At 35.5% G+C, this 21,032-nt stretch overlaps 1 protein-coding gene across 19 annotated transcripts in view; it reads left to right on the forward strand.

The window, feature by feature from the left end:
• Positions 1-21,032, forward strand: part of CDC42BPA (CDC42 binding protein kinase alpha) — a 314,383-nt gene that overhangs the window by 147,516 nt on the left and 145,835 nt on the right. For all 19 annotated transcript variants that reach the window (XR_004030077.1, XM_030812764.1, XM_030812771.1 and 16 more), the window contains exons 7-10: positions 12,011-12,211; positions 13,834-14,082; positions 16,440-16,519; positions 19,654-19,820. Coding sequence is in view for 18 of the 19 variants with exons in the window: in XM_030812764.1 (XP_030668624.1) it covers positions 12,011-12,211; positions 13,834-14,082; positions 16,440-16,519; positions 19,654-19,820 (697 nt within the window). In the remaining variant the exon portion in view is untranslated. The remainder of the gene's footprint in view (positions 1-12,010; positions 12,212-13,833; positions 14,083-16,439; positions 16,520-19,653; positions 19,821-21,032) is intronic.

Genomic DNA, 21,032 nt, shown 5'->3' on the forward strand with positions numbered 1-21,032 from the left:
AAAAATATCTCTCAAAAATGAGGGTGAATTAGACATTTTCAGATAAATGGAAGATGAGAAAATTAATCTCTAGCAGGCCTGAATGCTAAAGAATGTCCTCCATGTCAAAGGAAATGATACTGTTTGGACATTTGGATTTATAGCATAAAAATATCATATGCAATAAATAAGTGGGTAAATAAAATGTCTATACTGTCTATCTTATTTAATTTACATAAAAGGTACCTGAGTGTTAAAAGCAAAAATAATGTAATGTGTAATTATTTGTAATGTGGGTTTATGACACGTAGAAGTAAAGGATATGACAATAGTCACATAAACAATGGAAGATATGTATATGGAATTATACTGCTCTAGGATAACTGTATATAGGAAGTATAAAGTGAGAAGTGGGTAGTGCCAGGTATGACATTAGAAGAGGGAAATAGCATGGTGGTGGTGCTGAGTTGAGAAAACAGAGATTGGAATCAGGGAGGCTTTGGCATCTGGAATTGGGGGCCACCATTCCAGAGAGGATAGAGCTGCAGGGAAAAATAACTTCATGGAGAGAGCTAGTGATTCTCCAGTCCTGCATATTACAAGCCCGAAGGACTCAAAGTTGGAGATAGAGTCCCTGTAGTCTGATGTTTGCCTCTCTAAATTCCTTTTGAATGCATTCAAAATGCAAATTCCAGAATGCATGAGTAATATTTCTATCTCTGTGAGTTTCCTCAAACTATATTTGTTCCTGAAAGTCTGGTGTGTTCTCCCAGTCATTCATTCTGATTTTGCTGGACAATAGGATAATATTTTATGTTTTGTTTCTAGCATACTTATTGATGAACTCAAAATAGTTTTCTTGGACATAATATCATATTGGACTTCCATTTTCAAAACCATAGGCTTGCACCTGTAATACCAGCACTTTGGGAGGCCAAGGCGGGAGGATTGCGTGAGCCCAGGAGTTTGAGACCAGCCTGAGCAACATAGCAAGACCTCATCTCTACAAAAAAATAAAAAAAATTAGTTAGGCATGGTGGCATGCACCTGTAGTCCCAGTTACTCAGGAGGATGAGATGGGAGGATCGCTTGAGCTTAGGACCTGGTCAAGGCTGCAGTGACCATGATGGTGCCATTGCATTCCAGCCTGGGTGGCAGCAAGATCCTGACTCCAAAATAAATAAATAAATAAATAAATAAATAAATAAATAAATAAATAAAAATTAAAAAACACTATAATGAAGAAACCTTATTTTATTTCAGATTTTTAAATTAATTTTTAGATTTTATTGTCTTATTTTTTGAGGCAGGGTCTTGCTCTGTCACCCAGGCAAGTGCAATGGTGCTTTGAGCATTTCATTTACTTACATATTTCCTATAACCATATTTGTGCTGCTGTCTCTTGATTATTTATTTTTAGATACTATCTCATAATATCCTACCATGGTAGATGAGGATTCAGGTCTTTTGCTCTGCTCTTGCCCAACCAGTACACATCCTCTCTATCCTCTCAATGTAATTATCACACAATCCCTCGTTAAATCCTGTTCGGTATTTTATTATGGTGATACAAATACTCATCGTCGTGTCATACAGTTTGTTTTAATTGCATTTCTTTTCTTCAAAACCTTTTTATTCTTCCTGGTGTAAAGTGACCACTTCGCTCTGCTTAATTTCCTGTGTAATTGTCACCAATTTATCCTCAAACTCTCCACCACGTTGAATTACTTAATAAAAGGAATTTAGCAGTTCCTTTTTTTCCCATGGAGATATTCATACTGGATTGCATTCTCCTAATCTGGACTGTTTGTTCTAGAGACCTACTGCAGAGGTACTATCCTAGGACTACCTTTCATCGTCTTCATGGAATTTATGTTATTCTCTAGTATCAGACTGTGTTTCCTGGATCCCATTTGGTGATAGCTGCCTGAAGAAGGTTCCACTGGAAGTAAATATTTCATAATCTTCCATGTCTGAAAAATGCCTTCATATTGTATTGATAATTTGTCTGGACATAGTATTCTAGATTTGAAACTATTTTTCTCTTAGAATTTAGAAGGCATTATGTTGTCTTTTAACTTACAGTGTTGCTATTAAGACATCTGATGCCATTCTGAGTCTCAGTCCTTTTATTACAGCCTTTCTCTCTATCTCTGGAAGCTTTTAGAATGTTTTATTTATTCCCAGTGTCCTGAAATGTTATGATTGTTGACTTTGTGTGGGTCATTATTTATTATCTGGACAGCTGCCTCAAACCTACGAGCCTTTCTCAAGTTTGTGACTTTCAAATTAAGTTTCAACTTACTTTTTCTCCTATATCTCCGTCAAAACCATACCAGTTGAATCAATTTACCTTAAGAAGTCAATTTCTGGTGGTGAAGTGTTCGCTATAATTCTTTTTCTTGCTCTAAAATTATCTTGGCTATGCTTGGCCCTTTATTTTTCTATGTGATTGTTAGGATTAGCATATTGGTTTATATCCATACATGTACACACATGTGAACAATCCTTCATAAACACTGGCTTATGTATTTAAGACCTGCTTTGAAATTAGCTTAATTTGGGGGACATTCATGTCTATAACATGGAATCTTCTCATCTATGAATGTTGTGTTTCTTTTTATTCACTATTAATCCATTACCTAGATGAGTTAGATTTGCTCCTAAACAACTTGTGGATTTTTTAATGTTACCTGTATTATAAATGATACTTGTTTATATTTGCAGTTTAATAGCTTGTTGCTCTTCTTTAGGATTAGAATTGATTTTGCGTATTCATCTTGAATCTAGCACTCTTGTGAATTTTTTTTTATCAGTTTAAAATAGTTTATAGATTCTTCTAGATTTTTCATATAATAAGTCATGTAATCCGTAAATTATGACCAACTTTGGGTTTGTTTCTTCACAATCTTTATATGTGCTATATTTTTTCTCTTACCATGGAGTCTAATGACCTTCAGTACAATGTTAAATAGGTGCAGTGATGTTGTTTCTGTAGCTTCAAATTAATTTAATGTTTGCAGTTAGCTTTTGGTATATATCTCTTATCAAATTAAGAAATTCCTTCTCATTTCTGATTACCGGAGTTTTTTTGTTGTGATTCTGGTTGTAACAAAATTACTTTTCTGCATCCATCAAGATGATATTAGGTTGTTTTTCTTTTAATCTGTTAATCTGATAAATGACAGCTTTTCCATTGTTAAATCATTCATTCTTTGAGTAAATATGACTTTATCAAGATGTTATATTGCAGTATTTTAACAGATTCCTAGTTGACTCTACTACTATTTTATATCATATTGTTACCTGGCATTCATACATGACATTAGTCATATCTCAGACTGGAGTATAATTTTTTTTCCTTAAATTGTTCTTGTCTGATGTTTAGATTTAGGTCATTTTAGCCTTATAAAATAAACAGAGGATCCATATTTTCCCCTTACCCATTTTGGCTCTAGAACAGTTTGTAATACAGTTATCTGTTAACTTATATCATTGGTAGAATTTACTTTTAAATCACCTTAGCCTGGGTGAAGTTTTGTTTTCTTCAATTTTATTTTGTTTTGCAGATAGATTTTGTACTATTGATTCAAATTTTTAATGATTATAGGTCTGTTGGATTTTCTCTTTCTTCCTGAGTTTTAATATGTTAGTCTTTTCGATGAAAATTGTCCATTTTCTCTGAGTTTTCAATTGTATTGCCATAAAGTAGTTCAGACCACCTTCCTCCTAGTTTTAACATCTCTGTTACAGTGTCGTTTTGCCCCCGTTTCCTAGTATTGTTTGTTTGTGCTCCTCTTTTCCTTCATAAGTTTTGATGCAGAGCATTCTACTGTTCAATTCTAAATATTTTCCAACTTGTTAGAATTCTTCTATGGGCCACTATTTAGTGATATGCCTTTTAATATCCATAGTATTATATTTATTTGTTTAGTTATTCCTGGTTTCAGTTTACTGTAGATTGGGTCTATTTGGTATCAGATTTTTTTGGCATTTTTTGAAATTTGCTTTGTGATTTTGTAAGAGGCCAGTTTTTATATGTTCTATGTTTATTTGAAAAGAATACTTTTTTTTCTGACTTTTGGGTACAGATATATATGCCCATAAGATTAAAATTGTTAATTTTGTCATTCAGTTTTTTTGTGTTCTTAACCATTTTATTTCTCTGATCTATTATTCATTGTTTAAAAATCCTTATGATGGTAAATTTACTAACTTTTCTTTGTTTTGCACAGCTCTTTTGTAGCTTTGCTGTTAGGTATACATTATTCAGAATTGACATTTATTCCGGGGTATTTTCTTTTATATTATACTAATGAATTTTTTAAAAATCTTACAATGGTTTTGGCATTAGAATATATTTAACTGATATTACTGTAGCTATCTTAAGTTTCTTTTCTTTATCATATGCCTGATATATCCCTTTCCATCCATTTACTTTCAACTTTCCTGTATCCTTATGTTTTAAGTGCATCCCTTTTAAACAGATTATTGCTGATGTTTTTCTCATTTGTTCATTTTGGTTTTATGTGTTGTCCTGTGTAACAGTTTTGTTTAATAAGTGAGTTTAATCCATTTATAAATTTTGTGATTATTAATATACTTATTTCTAGTATCTTATGTGCTGTTTATTATTGGTTTTGCTTGTTTCTTTGCATGTATATTTGAGTTTGTTTTCTTCTTTCTTGCCTTCTGTTGACTTGATCAAGTTTAGCTTTTAAATTTCTCTTTGTTTGGAAGTTACATATTCTAAGTATTTTAGTGTTTATCTTTACATTTTTAAACAGTTAATCAGTTTTTCTGCCACATTCCCAATCAAAACAAGAAACTTAGATTACTTCACACTGTAATTAACTCAACGTCACACTCAAAACAAAAATTAACTCAAAATGGGTCAAAGACCTAAATACAAAAACTAAAACTATGAAACTCTTAGAAAAAAATAGAAGGGATAACTTTATGACGTTGGATTTGTCAGTGATTTCTTGGGGATGACTCAAAATTACAGGCAATGAAAGAAAAAAATAGATAAATTGGACAATATCTCCATTAAAACTTCTGTGCATCAAAGGGCACAATCAGAGTGAAAGGCAACATATGGAATGAGAGAAAATATTTGCAAATCATATGTCTAATAACAGAGTAGTCTCTAAAATATGTAAAGAACTCCTACAAGTCAGCAGCAAAGAACAAAGGACCCTGTTAGAAAATGGACAAGATATTTATTTTTATTTTATTTTATTTTACTTTACACTTTACTTTTTACTTTACTTTATTTTATTTTATGTGATAGACAGAGTCTTGCTCTGTCGCCTAGGCTGGAGTCAGTGGCGTGATCTTGGCTCACTTCTCCTGCCTAAGCCACCCGAGTAGCTGGGATTTCAGACATGCACCACTATACCCAGCTAATTTTTTTTTTTGGAGAGACTGGGTTTTGCCCTGTTGGCCAGGTTGATCTCAAACTCCTGACCTCAAGTGATTCACCCACCTCAGCCTCCCAAAGTGCTGGGACAAGGAACTTTAATAGACATTTCTCCAAAGAAGATTTTTTTTTTTTTTTTGAGACAGAGTCTCGCTCTGTCGCCCAGGCTGGAGTGCAGTGGCGTGATCTCGGCTCACTGCAAGCTCCGCCTCCCGGGTTCATGCCATTCTCCTGCCTCAGCCTCCCACGTAGCTGGGACTACAGGTGCCCGCCACCACGCCCAGCTAATTTTTTTGTATTTTTTTAGTAGAGATGGGGTTTCACTGTGTTAGCCAGGATGGTCTTGATCTCCTGACCTTGTGATCCGCCCACCTCGGCCTCCCAAAGTGCTGGGATTACAGGCATGAGCCACCGCGCCCGGCCCAAAGAAGATATTTAAATGGCCAATTAGCACATGAAAAGGTGCCCAACATCACTAATAATTAGAGAAACACAAATCAAAACCACAGGGATACACCATCTCACACTCAGCAGGATTGCTACTATCAAAAAAACAGAAAATAACAAGTGTTGTCAAGGATGTGAACAAATTAGGATCCTTGGGCACTGTTGGTGGGAATGTAAAATATGGAAAATGGTATGGGTAGCTCTTCAAAAAATTGAAAATAGGATTACCATGTGATCCAGAGTTCCTTCCCTGGGTATATACCCAAAAGAAGTGAAAGCAGGGAGTTGAACATACATTTGTACACTCATTTTTAGAGCAGCATTGTTCACAATAGCCAAAGGGTGACAGATGAATGGATAAACAAAATGTGCTGTATACACACAATGGAATATCAATCAATTTTAAAAAGGAAGGAAATTCTGACACGTGCTACAACGTGGATGAAACCTTAGGATATTATGTTAATGAAGTAAGCCAGTTACAGAAGTACAAATATTTTATGATTCCTCTTATGTGAGATAACTATAGTAATCAAGTTCAAAGAAACAAAGTACAATGGTGGCTGCCAGGGTCTAGGGGAAGGGGGAATGGGGGAATTACTGATGGGTACAGAGTTGAAATTTTCCAAGATGAAAAAATTTTAGAGAAGGATGGTAGGGACTGGTTGCAGAACAGTGTGAAGGTACTTATGCCACTGAACTGCACACTTCTAAAAATCATTAAGATAGTAAATTTTTTTGTGTATTTTTACCACCATTAAAAATAATAATTGAATAATAAAATACAATTTAAAAAAAGTTAATAATTAAAAATTTTAAAAACCTAAGAAATTTAGAATACTTGAATCCTGTTTACATCCTCAGTAACATGTTTTTGTTTTTCCAGTGTTTTATTTCCAACTTTTTTTTTTCTTTTTTAGTGGGTGGTTTTTAAAAATTTTTATTTTTCTATTTGTAAACTGACAAATTATAGTTGAATACATTTATGGGGTAAATTTATTTTTCAGCCCTAAGGTAGTTACTCCTGCCTCTTTTTCTAGTCCTTGTCCTCCTCCTTCTTCATTATGTTATCCAATTAACCACCATTTAGATGTATTAGTAAAGTTTACCAATATCTTTGTTCGTAATTGCGTCTAGTATCACATTCTTCCATCTTGGTTAAATTTCTTGTTTTCCAAAGTATACCCTTTAGTGCTTGTTTAGCTGAAAGGAAATGTTAGCGATAGTTTACTCAGTCTTGTGTGACAATGTATCATTTCTGTATCATAATTTAGGTAGGTAGGTAATACATTGACAGTTATTTTGTCTTATCACTTTGAAGGTACAACTTCATTTACTTCTGACTGCAATTCTTAGTTATTAATAATTCAGCTGTTGGTCTAATTGTCATTTCTTAGTAGATAATCTCTATTCTTTAATGTTTTTAAAATCTCTTTGGCTTTGGTATTCTGTAGTTTAATTCTAATGTGTATAGACATGAATCTGCTTTTATTTATCTTCTAAGTACTTTTTTTTTTTTTTGAGACTGGGTTTCACTCTTGTCACCCAGGCTGGAGTGCAGTGGTGCCATCTCTGCTCACTGCAGCCTCGACTTCCCAGGCTCAAGCAATCCTCCCACCTCAGCCTCCCGAGTAGCTGGGAGTACAGACATGTGCCACCATGTCCAGCTAATTTTATTTTTTGTAGCGATGTGGTTTCACGATGTTGCCTAGGCTGGTCTCCGACTTCTGAGCTCAAGTGATCCACCCGCCTCAGCTTCCCAAAGTGGTGGGATTACTGGTGTGAGCCACTGCGCTCGACCTCTTCTAAGTACTTTATGCCCTTCCTGCATCCAGGAATTCAAGTCTTATATCATTCTTGAAAAAATTTAAGCTTTGTCTCTTTGGATGTTGCTTTCCACTATTCTCTCTTTTATCTCATTCTCTTATACTGTGTTGAACTTGTCCATTCTAGGGTCTGTACGTCTTAGCCTTTCTTCCAAATTTTCCATTTTTTAAGTCTTCATATTAGATGCTACTTAATTTCTTCAGCTCTTCTTCAGGTTTATTATTCTCGTCAACTGTATCTAATCCACTGTTTACCTATTTATTGCGTTTATTTTATTTCAGCGACTATTTTCATTTCTAGGACTTCTGTTTGATTTTTAAAAACTTTTGTGTTTTTTTTTAGGTCTTTAATAATTTTAAACATACTTATTTCATAGAGCGGATCTGATTGTTGTTAGGGATCTAATTGTTCTGTTTGTTGGAATTTCTGAGTTACTCATAATAGACAGTTTCCTCATTTAGTTTATATTATTGGATTGTGAGTTCATATTCAGCGAGTTTTATGTTTAAGAATTATATCTGCCTGGATATTAGCCCTTTGTCAGATGAGTAGGTTGCAAAAATTTTCTCCCATTCTGTAGGTTGCCTGTTCACTCTGATGGTAGTTTCTTTTGCTGTGCAGAAGCTCTTTAGTTTAATTAGATCCCATTTGTCAATTTTGGCTTTTGTTGCCATTGCTTTTGGTGTTTTAGACGTGAAGTCCTTGCCCACGCCTATGCCCTGAATGGTATTGCCTAGGTTTTCTTGTAGGATTTTAATGGTTTTAGGTCTAACATTTAAGTCTTTAATCCATCTTGAATTAATTTTTGTATAAGGTGTAAGGAAGGGATCCAGTTTCAGCCTTCTACCTATGGCTAGCCAGTTTTCCCAGCACCATTTATTAAATAGGGAATCCTTTCCCCATTTCTTATTTTTGTCAGGTTTGTCAAAGATCAGATAGTTGTAGATATGCGGCATCATTTCTGAGGGCCCTGTTCTGTTCCATTGATCTATGTCTCTGTTGTGGTACCAGTACCATGCTGTTTTGGTTACTGTAGCCTTGTAGTATAGTTTGAAGTCAGGTAGGGTGATGCCTCCAGCTTTGTTCTTTTGGCTTAGGATTGACTTGGCGATGCGGGCTCTTTTTTGGTTCCATATGAACTTTAAAGTAGTTTTTTCCAATTCTGTGAAGAAAGTCATTGGTAGCTTGATGGGGATGGCATTGAATCTATAAATTACCTTGGGCAGTATGGCCATTTTCATGATATTGATTCTTCCTACCCATGAGCATGGAATGTTCTTCCATTTATTTGTATCCTCTTTTATTTCATTGAGCAGTGGTTTGTAGTTCTCCTTGAAGAGGTCCTTTACGTCCCTTGTAAGTTGGATTCCTAGGTATTTTATTCTCTTTGAAGCAATTGTGAATGGGAGTTCACTCATGATTTGGCTCTCTGTTTGTCTGTGATTGGTGTACAAGAATGCTTGTGATTTTTGTACATTGATTTTGTATCCTGAGACTTTGCTGAAGTTGCTAATCAGCTTAAGGAGATTTTGGGCTGAGACGATGGGGTTTTCTAGATATACAATCATGCTCATCTGACAAAGGGCTAATATCCAGAATCTACAATGAACTCAAACAAATTTACAAGAAAAAAACAAACAACCCCATCAAAAAGTGGGCAAAGGACATGAACAGACACTTCTCAAAAGAAGACATTTATGCAGCCAAAAAACACATGAAGAAATGCTCATCATCACTGGCCATCAGAGAAATGCAAATCAAAACCACAGTGAGATACCATCTCACACCAGTTAGAATGGCCATCATTAAAAAATCAGGAAACAGCAGGTGCTGGAGAGGATGTGGAAAAATAGGAACACTTTTACACTGTTGGTGGGACTGTAAACTAGTTCAACCATTGTGGAAGTCAGTGTGGCGATTCCTCAGGGATCTCGAACTAGAAATACCATTTGATCCAGCCATCCCATTACTGGGTATATACCCAAAGGACTATAAATCATGCTGCTATAAAGACATGCACACGTATGTTTATTGCGGCACTATTCACAACAGCAAAGAGTTGGAACCAACCCAAATGTCCAACAACGATAGACTGGATTAAGAAAATGTGGCACATATACACCATGGAATACTATGCAGCCATAAAAAAGGATGAGTTCATATCCTTTGTAGGGACATGGATGAAACTGGAAAACATCATTCTCAGTAAACTATTGCAAGGACAAAAAACCAAACACCGCATGTTCTCACTCATAGGTGGGAATTGAACAATGAGAACTCATGGACACAGGAAGGGGAACATCACACTCTGGGGACTGTTGTGGGGTTGGGGGAGGGGGGAGGGACAGCATTAGGAGATATACCTAATGCTAAATGACGAGTTAATGGGTGCAGGAAATCAACGTGGCACATGGATACATATGTAACAAACCTGCACATTGTGCACATGTACCCTAAAACCTAAAGTATAATTAAAAAAAAAAAAAAAAGAATTATATCTGCCAAATTTAAGCATGTGTCCTCCAGCGTAGATTTGAATTTGTTTTGCTTTCTAGAGGCAACTAACCTTGGGTCAGTGTTAATGCCAATATCTTGGCTTGGGAACTTTTGGACCACAGAAGCGGTGTGCATTTGAATGCCAAATGTTGAGACTATGTGATGTGATGTTACGAATTTCTACAGGAACAATATTTTTCATTCATCACACACAAGTCAAGATAGATGAAATGTCTTGTCCTTCTCTGCTTTGTGGCAGATTTTTATAATGTACCGTTTTTCTTACAGTATACGTTTTAGGCCAAAAGGTGTGTATATAGGGCAGCGTTTGTCTTCAAACTCACCACCTCATGTAAGCTAAGGATAAGGTCTTTTCTTTTGTTCTTACCTCATATAAGCGTAAGGTATTCGCTTTTGTGTATGTTAAAATTTGAGTACCTAGGAAATGAAAACCAACAATTCCCCAACCCTACTCATCTCTAGTGCATATTATCCTGATTCTCAAGCATTTCTTGATTACTGAACTCTAAGAATTTCTCTTTGTAAAAAAGTTCTTTTATATGTTTATGCAAATAATTGTTATATTTTATCTAGCTTTTTTTTTTTTTTTTTTTTTTTTTTTTGCTTTTGAGACCGTGTCTTGCTCTGTCGCCCAGGCTGGAGTGCAGTGGCGCAATCTTGGCTTACTGCAAGCTCCCCCTCCCGGGTTCACGCCATTCTCCTGCCTCAGCCTCCCGAGTAGCTGGAGCTACAGGCGCCCGCCATCACCCCTGGTTAATATTTTTGTGTTTTTAGTAGAGACGGGGTTTCGCCGTGTTAGACAGGATGTTTATCTAGCATTTTTAAGAGTTCGTAATGGAAGGGTTTCCAAGTTATTTAATCTCAGTATTGCTAAAATGTAAGTCTATCCTAATTATTCAGAATTGGAAATGTTGTCTAGAAAATCCAAAATATTAACTGGTATTCTACTTTAGGAATGTTCATGTTTTGGATAAGTTCTTCTAAAACACATAAAGGGCCAATATCCTTTTACTTCAAAGTACCTTACAACATATATACCCAGGATTTTTCTAGTTACCTGTTTTATTTTTTCTTCTACTTTTTTACAGAAATAGGATCTTGCTATGTTTCCCAGGCTTGTCTCAAACTCCTGGGCTCAAGTGATTCTCCCACATTGGCTTCCCAAAGTGCTGGGATTACAGATGTCAGCTACCATGCCTGGTTTTAATTACCTGTTTTCTAATTAAACCTAACCTGCTATAACAAGTACTCAACTTTTTTTCTCTATTGGAACTTTAGTTTTTGAAGGATATACCTCTTCTTTTATAGTTTTTTAAATTAGTAAGTAGTTTGTTGTACATTATTGATGTGTATTTTCTTAGGTTTCTATTAAGGAGTTTAAACATAATCTCCAGGCTTCTCATAGTACTGGCCTAAATATCAGGAGCTTTTCCCCCCATCTCATTGTAAAATTTTCACAGTTTCATTTTTTTTTACATGTATAGGTTTGACAGGTAATTACCAATAATGAGTGTTCTAAACCAAATATTTAGTTTGTTGTTAATGGGTATGATGGTTTAAATTAAATTGTTCCTCTCAATGTCATCAGTTAAGTAACACTATAATAAAAGTTCTATAGTGTTATGAAATCTGGAAAACTATTAATGTGGGGATAATGTACAATTTAACATATATGCAAAGATTATTATTATTTTTCAGATAATGACAAAGATGTGTTTATGAGATAATAGTGTCTATTGTGTATCTTAAGTAACTATTTTAAATTTAAAATATTTTATTTCTAATATAGTAGATTAATAAAGATGTAAATTTCTTCAGGTTCAGTCCTCAGTGGCTGTAGGAACCCCAGATTATATCTCTCCTGAAATCCTTCAAGCCATGGAAGATGGAAAAGGCAGATATGGACCTGAATGTGACTGGTGGTCTTTGGGAGTCTGTATGTATGAAATGCTTTACGGAGAAACACCATTTTATGCAGAATCTCTGGTGGAGACATACGGAAAAATCATGAATCACAAAGTTAGTATATTTTACTTTTGTTCAAATTAATGTGGTAAATAACACATATAATAAAATCATTTTTAAAGAGAAAATATTTTTCTAAAAACAGTGAACAATCACATTTCTATCCTAGTATGGGACACGACAAACATAAATAGTCAAAATCCATAAATTATTCATAAGTTATTAGTTCTAATTTTCTCGTATTTTATTAGAGATGCTGCTAAGTAGGAAATTAAGTGGTCTCTCCAGTAGAATAACAAAGGTCATAAGTAGAGAATTTAGATCATTGCTTACTATAGTATATGTATAATCATGACTAGAATATGTGTAAAAAAATTTTCAACTTTAGTAGTAATAAGTGCAATACAAATTTAAAATAAGAATGAGATACTTTTTTCTTGTCAAATTAGCAAAGATCAAAAGAAAAATAGTACTCTGTACCATAAATAATGCAGTGAGATGGGCATTCTAAGACATTAGTAGGTATATAAATTGGTGTAACCTTTCTGTTCAGGAAGTTTACAGGTGTGCACCTAGAGCCTTAAAAAATGGTTAGAGGTTTTGATTGAGCAACTTCAGTCTAGGAATCTACCCTATGGCATTTTCAGTAGAACAAAGATATATGTACAAGGATACCTATTCTAACATTATTTATGATCACAGAACACTAGAAGCAACACAGATACACAACAAGAACAAATTAATGAAACTTTAATATATTTAGTACTAAGTGAAATAGACTGTTCATAATAATAAGAAAGGTTTTATTAGCAGTCTTAGAAGATTGTGAGCAGTTGCAAAAACCTAGAATGTGAATATCCGATAGAAGGGAATGATAATCTATTCTTTTTAATTTGTTCCAGTGAAGCAATTATGATTAGTTTCTTTGCATATATAAAAATCAGTTTTATAGGGTTTATGTTCTTCTTCCTGTTTGCAAAGATAATGTTTCGTATAGTTTTAAAGAGTTGAAAGACTGGAAATAGCAGCAGAGTTGTAAATAGCATGTACATCATTTGAATTAGAAAAATATATTGTAGTACAACATGATATTTAACAGCACAGATTACAGCTTCAGTTCGAATTCTGGTTCTGCCACTTCCTAGATGTGTAATGTTGAGAAAGTTACTTGAATTCTCTGTGTCTTTATTTCTTCTATAATATTAGCACAGTAGGAGTACCCACCTAAAATGGTTGTTTTGAGGGTTAAATGAGTAATGCACTTTAAATAGTGTCAGATACATATTATGTCCTTTAAAAATACTTATTATTAATCATTAGTATGTAACTTATATGACCATTATCAGTCATCTATCTCGATTTAAATATTGAGTCAAATTCCACTACTTTTAAGTAATTTCTCTTCATTCTGATAGCAGTTTAAGGTATTTAAGGTATAATGTATTCTTCTTTCTATAGCTCATGCATGACTGAGTCATATATGAAATTAAAAGTCCTAGGAAAATGATCTTCTGTCATTCATCCCTGTATTCCTTTAGTATTAGTACTTTGCACCAACATGCAGTTATTAGATATATTTAAAAGACAATGTATTTTTAAGAAAATAAGTAAGTCAACCAACCTACTTAGTATGTTAAACACTGATTTATATTTTGTTTCTGTTTTTCTCTGTTTAGGAGAGGTTTCAGTTTCCAGCCCAAGTGACTGATGTGTCTGAAAATGCTAAGGATCTTATTCGAAGGCTCATTTGTAGCAGAGAACATCGTCTTGGTCAAAATGGAATAGAAGACTTTAAGAAACACCCATTTTTCAGTGGAATTGATTGGGATAATATTCGGAACTGTGAAGCACCTTATATTCCAGAAGTTAGTAGCCCAACAGATACATCGAATTTTGATGTAGATGATGATTGTTTAAAAAATTCTGTAAGTATGACACTGTGAAGAAGTTCTATCCCTCTGTTTCTTTCTAATATGCTTATATAGTAATTTTTTGGTTTATAAGTATTTTGCTAGGATACTTTTACAATGATCAGTTATCAGTCAGTGATCATGGCTTCCAGTGCTTATTCTGTCACAAATCAAATTAAGAAGAAAGTTAACTGAGGTGAACATAGTTATTTGTGACTAAGAACAAAATTAAAATTCAAAGTTTTACCTCTTAGATTAAGTTATGCCATTAAGCTTGGTAAGAGAACAAACTAGATACTTAAAAAAGCAGATTTTACGATTGCGGGGCCTGATACAACAATTGAAGAGAAATAAATTCAGAAGCATTTATTTGTGAAAAACTGCTGAACTTTAGTTAAAGTCACATATACCACACACGTCCATCCCCATTACTGACTTGGTCTGGGACAGTACTAGTAGCATGGAACTGGATAGAAAAATCAGCAGCTTTGCTGATACAGAGGGCAGATTCCGGGACTAAATACCCAAGCCCAGTGTGTTGCTGCTAACAATAGCAAACTTGGTAGGAAATCAGTAGAGAAAATAGTCCACAAATGTGATATAGCTCTGAGGTATAGCCCTGCCTGAGGTGAATAGCAGACCTCAAGCCAATTATTCGGCCAGTCCACCAGCCAAATAATTCAACCATTCTTAGCTTGTGAGCCATGCCAAAACAGGCCAGCATAGTATATCGACCTCTGCTATAACCCTTTAGGTTATATGAGATTAAAATTTAGGAAAATAAGAACTTAAAATTTTTGCCTTTTTAGCCTTCTTCTTCTTCTTCTTCTTTTTTTTGAGGCAGAGTCTCGCTCTGTCTCCCAGGCTGGAGTGCAGTGGACAGTCTCGGTGCACTGCAAGCTCCACCTTCCGGGTTCACACCATTCTCCTGCCTCAGCCTCCTGAGTAGCTGGAACTATAGGCGTGCGCCACCACACCTGGCTAACTTTTTTGTTTTTAGTAGAGACGGGGTTTCACCGTGTTAGCCAGAATGGTCTCGATCTCCTGACCTCATGATCCGCCCTCCTCGGCCTCCCAAAGTGCGGGGATTATAGGCATGAGCCACTGCTTCTGGCCCCTTTTTAGCTTTCTTAATTTGAGCTTTTATTTTTATTCAGTTATTTTATTTACTATGGCTTTAATTCTGTACTAAAAATTTTTACGTTAATGTTATATGACTTAACAAAATTTTTATTTTTAATTTTTGTGGGTACATAATAGGTACACGTTATATTACTTTTCACTGAAACGGTGAATACTATTTCAATACAGTAAGCTGTGATCACTGTTTGATAACTGATAATTGTAAAACCATCCTAGTACTATATTCAAGGCAGATAAAAATTTGTCATACTTTCCTGTCTAAACTTCACAAAGAATAATTAAACGGACTTCTCTTACCAATTTTTTATAAATAGAATTATATTTACTGTTAACAACTTGGGAATCATTCCAAATTAAATACATACTACAGTTGAACCTAATTATTCGTGGTGGTTATATTCTGTATAGTTGCCTTGAACACTATTAGCTAATATTGAACCATTGCTCTGAGGGAAATACAGGGTTAGGTTTCTGTGAGCCTCTGATCAACTGATCAATGTATAGTCTTGTTTTATGTGTGCTTCTCTTTAAAGACACTTTATATAACATATATTGTTGATTCATTAACACTGAACTCACCACCAGCAGCACTGTAACTCGTGCCTGAATGAAGCTTTTCTAGCACATTATTTTCTCCGTAAAGGCACATCACTGTCCTCTTGCACTAGGAACACCAGACAGCGCTTCAGCACTATGCTTGGGAGCCTTTGCAAGCAGTGAATCACATGCAGAGGGCCCAAAAATGTGAAATGCATGACACCAAAGAGAGCCTGTAAAGGACACTTGTTTATAATATGAGAGCTTAAATGAGAAGGCAGAGCCTCTCCTGTTCAACCTCAGCTGGGAATGTGAGTGTAGGACATCTCAAAGTTTTCTCTGCTCTGCACGTGTCTACAAATGATCATAAAATTACCACAAGTATTGATTTGGGGTTTACAAATAAATATTAGCTTCTACACAAATTTGCAAATACAGAATACATGAATAATAATGACTATTCTCAATATCAGACTTTCAATCTTCATTTTACTTTAATTAGAATTTTAGAGTAGCAGTGTTCATGGTCTAAATTTTATATTACTAAACAAGTGTACCAAACTTACCAGTGTTTTAAAATTGAACAGTCAAAATTTTTTTTTAAATATTTCTTTTTGGCGTTTTATATTTATAGCCAAGCCTACAGATCATATAGCTATCTATTTCTTACCAGATGTTTTTTCCTCCTTTAGGAAACGATGCCCCCACCAACACATACTGCATTTTCTGGCCACCATCTGCCATTTGTTGGTTTTACATATACTAGTAGCTGGTAAGTTTGAAAAGTTAACATAGTTTGGGCCAAGTGCAGTGGCTCACGCCTGTGATCCCAACACTTTGGGAGGCCAAGGCAAATGGATCATGAGGTCAGGAGATTGAGACCAGCCTGGCCAATATGGTGAAACCCCATCTCTACTAAAAATACAAAAATTAGGTGAGCGTGGTGGCGGGTACCTGTAATCCCAGCTACTCGGGAGGCCGAGGCAGGAGAATCACTTGAACCTGGGAGGCGGAGATTGCAGTGAGCCGAGACCGCGCCATTGCAGTGCATCCTGGGTGACAGAGCGTGACTCTGTCTTTAAAAAAAAAAAAAAGTTAACAGTTTGGACAATTTAAAGCAAATTAAATTGAATTGAGGTTCGTAAAAAATGTATGAGAAAACTTCGTAAATGAAAACATTTTTAAAAATAGAATGAGCCTACTGCTGGAAATAGAAAGTTAAGCATTACAAAATGAATAGAACACATGAAAATCTTAACTCGTTTTGGAGGGGAAAGAATGGAACAGAGAGCTCAGAATCTAATCCTTAGCAATGAAGCAGTAATTAGAAGAGTTTCATGCTGACCCTCACTTCACTTATATTCCCTATTTCCCCCTTACCCTGTTTAAATTCCATTGAGAATGATTATAATCACTCCTTGTATGCCATTTCAGTTCCTTTGACTGTTTCTCATTCTGTTATACTTGTTTTGCTAAGTGAACATTAACTATTACAATTTTGTTCTCTACCTGTACAGTTCCAAATGACTAGAAAAAATAGCTGACTATTCTTACTGGTCTACTTTAAATTCATGATTACCAACTTCAAGTTCCCCTTGTCTGACAAATATACAGTATCACCCTAGTGTATTCACTCTTTTACTCACCTAGTAACTATTTTTTACTTTCTTTGTTTCTTTTTTTTTTTTTTTAAGAGATGGGGTCTTGTTCTGGGCAGCAGAAGGGCTGGAATGCAGTGGTGCAGTCCTAGCCCACTGTAGCCTCAAACTCCTGGGCACAAATGAGCCCCCTGCCTCAGCCTCCTGAGTAGCTGGGACAATAGGCACAAGTCTCCATGCCCAGCTAATTTTTAAAACGATTTAGAAATGGAGTCTTGCTGGGCTGTCTAGGCTGGAGTGCAGTGGCACAGTCATAAATCACTACAGCCTCCTACTCCTCAAGCCATCCTCTGGCGTTAACCTCCCCTGTTGCTGGGATTACAGGTGTGAGCCACTGCATCTGGCCTATTTCTACTTGAGTTTGAAACCTCTGTCATCCTCACTTTCAGCTGATAATCTTGCATCCCCTTTCACTGAAAGGATTGAGGCAAACCGCAGACAACTTCCACAAGCTCCAGTTACCATATTTACCACCTACTTACTGTTGGACCCAAATTCTCTGGGATGAACTGTGCAAGCCTCTAGTAAGGCCGGTCTCTTCCATCCCTTCCTGGCTAGTCTAGTGCATGTTTTGCTTTTATGTCATGAATTTTTTTCTTCTTGTGTCATCTGCATCATCAGATCATTTATATCAGCTTACAAATGTCAGTTCTCCATCTTAATGCAAAATATAAAATCTGAATTCCTCTTCCTTTACCTCTTATCAACCATGTCTCTGCTTTACATTATAGAAAAATTACTTCAACTGTTGACTATATTTTATTTTTCTCATACTGTTGTTTCTTGAATCCATTCCAGTCAGGTGTGTGCCCCCATCACTTCATGCAAACCACTTTTATCGATGTCACTGTTGACCAACATGTTGCTAAATCTAATGATCACTTCTCAGTCCTAGTCTTACTTATTTGCTTAGTCTCATCTTATTTGCTACAGCTCCATACTTTTAAAATACCACCTTCTCCTATCTTCTAGGGCACTTGACTGAGTTTCTTTCACCTTGCTGGTCATTCCTTCTCAATCTCCATACCTGGTCCCTCCTGACTTCCCTGACTTGTGAATATCAGAGTGTCCTGTGGCTCAGTCTTTGGACTTCTCTTTTCCATCTAAACTCTCTAGTGTTCTCCCAAAGATTTGCTGATGACTCCTAAATGTGTATCTCCAACTGAGACCTCTCCTCTCATCTACTTAAAAATCTGTCTTAACCACCCACTTACTATGTAAATGACTTTCTTTTAGTTCTCTGATCCTGTTCAGGTGATCCTCTTAAAAGATAATCAGAACATGTCACTCCCCTGTTCAGAACCAGTCCACCCATCCCCACCTCCAGTGCTTCATATCTTAACTCCAAATCAAACTTCTTACAAGGCCCTACATGACTGCCTTACTTTTATCTTTCTATTTTTCCTTGTTTACTGGACTCCATCCACACAGGCCTCCTTTCTGGCCTGTGAACATGCCAGACATACTCTTGTCTCGGGGTTTTAGAACTCTGTTTCATCTGTTTGGAACATTCTTTCTTTTGATATTCCCTTAAGTGGTCCCCTCACCCTTACTTAGCTTTTTCCAAAGTTACTTTAGCAGTGACAGCTTTCCTGACTACTTTATCTAAATTTTTATCTCCTCCCCTTCAATACTTTATTTCTCCCTTTCCTGCTTTGTGTTTTCTCCTTAGCATTTAACATTTTCTAATGTAATGAATATCTCCATTATTTTCTTTATTTCTGTCTCAGTCACTGGAATATAAGCTCTACATGGGCAAGGATTTTTGTCTGTTTTGTTCACCACCAAATGTCCAGCAGTTTCAGCATTTTTATTTAAACTGTATTAAATTAAAGACAGAAACTTGCTTTTGAATTGCAAATTCTAGTAAAGAGGGCCATGGTTGGTGCTTTTGACTACTACTGTTTCACCTAGGTGATCAAATTGTTTTAAACTACCAGTAACCCTTCAGCAAACTTCATTTTATAATTTGTGGGGTTTTTAAAATCAAAATAATTTGGGGGATTTTAAGTTTTCATTTTTTAAAATGCTTCTAAAAACAGTTTATGGTGATTTTGCAAACAAATTTTTATAATTATTCCAGCTGGCTAACTGCAAGATGTTCGGATCTATGTTTTAAATGAGCAATTTAAAAATGTTTTTGCCATAAATGTGGAGTCAGTTAAAAACAATTTTAAAAAAATGTTAACATTTTTCTTCAAACTTTTTATCATAGTATGAACCTACATTTTTTTTTTCTTTTCTTCAGTGTACTTTCTGATCGGAGCTGTTTAAGAGTTACAGCTGGTCCCGCCTCACTGGATCTTGATGTTAATGTTCAGAGGACTCTGGACAACAACTTAGCAACTGAAGCTTATGAAAGAAGAATTAAGCGCCTTGAGCAAGAAAAACTTGAACTCAGTAGAAAACTGCAAGGTAAATATATTTTAAATATATTTTCACTTTTCGAATTGTACTCACAGTGTTATGAGCTGTTTATTATAAGTGGTTGTTTTATCTTTGAAAAAAATTACTTTAAGTGGTGAAAAATCAAGTTGTAGAGATGTATGCAGAACACAGCATAATACCATTTATGTAAAATCACACAATTAATAGTAAACAACAAAATGGCTTTGGTCTCCTGTGGGTACATATTTATGTTTATAAAAATGTGTGGGAATACCTTTGGGGATGGGGAAATGGGACCCTCCTCACTTCGTTATAGCACTTTAATGACTTTTCCTATCTTATTTGCTCAATCTTTAAGAGCTCTAGCTCCTTTCACACTGTCATTCTCTGCAGCATTGCTTCTGCCATATTTGGTGATTTTAAAATGCACATACACATAAACTTTTTAAGATTCTGAATGAGTTCCTTGATTCTTCACCTTCAGTGATTGTTTTCTCCACCTCGTTTCATCCAGTCCATCCTATGGTAATAAGATATGTCTTAAGATTACAATATCTAAAACTCTTCATTAATTGCAGTTTCCAGCAAATCTTTTATAATCTCCTGCTCATAATTTTTAGTGCTCTCTCTCTGACCCCTTAACTCCAGTATTTCTTCACTGCCACCATTACCTACAAGTCTATCACCATTTAACTCTGCTATTTATACCCTCATTTTTCATTCTCTGCTCAGCCATAATCATACCCTGGCATATACCTTCAAATCTATTGTTCCTCTTTCTCTTTGTCAAATACCTTTGGCAGAACCCCAACCGTGCTTGAATACAACTTTGTATCTTCAACTATCCAGCTGAAGACAGCTTACCTAAAACACCCACAACGTGCTGACTAATACTAATTCAGATTCACAGACACTCACCTTAGGTCAGCTCTTCATGCTATTTCCCCTAGTCTATTTCCCTATCCTGTGTTGTAAAATCCAGTGATCATTTCTGTCTTGACCTTTTAACCTGTCAGCAATATTTGACCCTATGGACCTTTTATTCCTCCTGATAACGCTCTCTCCCTCTTTTTTTTTTTTTTTTTTTTTTGGCATCTGGGGCACTTTATCTCCTGGTTTTCTTTTTCTTCATAAACCTGTCCTTCCCAGTCTCCTTTGCTAAGTTTTCGTTAACTCTTTGACCTTTGAATGTTAGAATATTCTCTACTTGAAGCAAGTCTCTAATTGAATGAGGCCTTC

Source organism: Nomascus leucogenys, chromosome 5 (genome assembly GCF_006542625.1).
Source record: "Nomascus leucogenys isolate Asia chromosome 5, Asia_NLE_v1, whole genome shotgun sequence".
NCBI lineage: Eukaryota > Metazoa > Chordata > Mammalia > Primates > Hylobatidae > Nomascus > Nomascus leucogenys.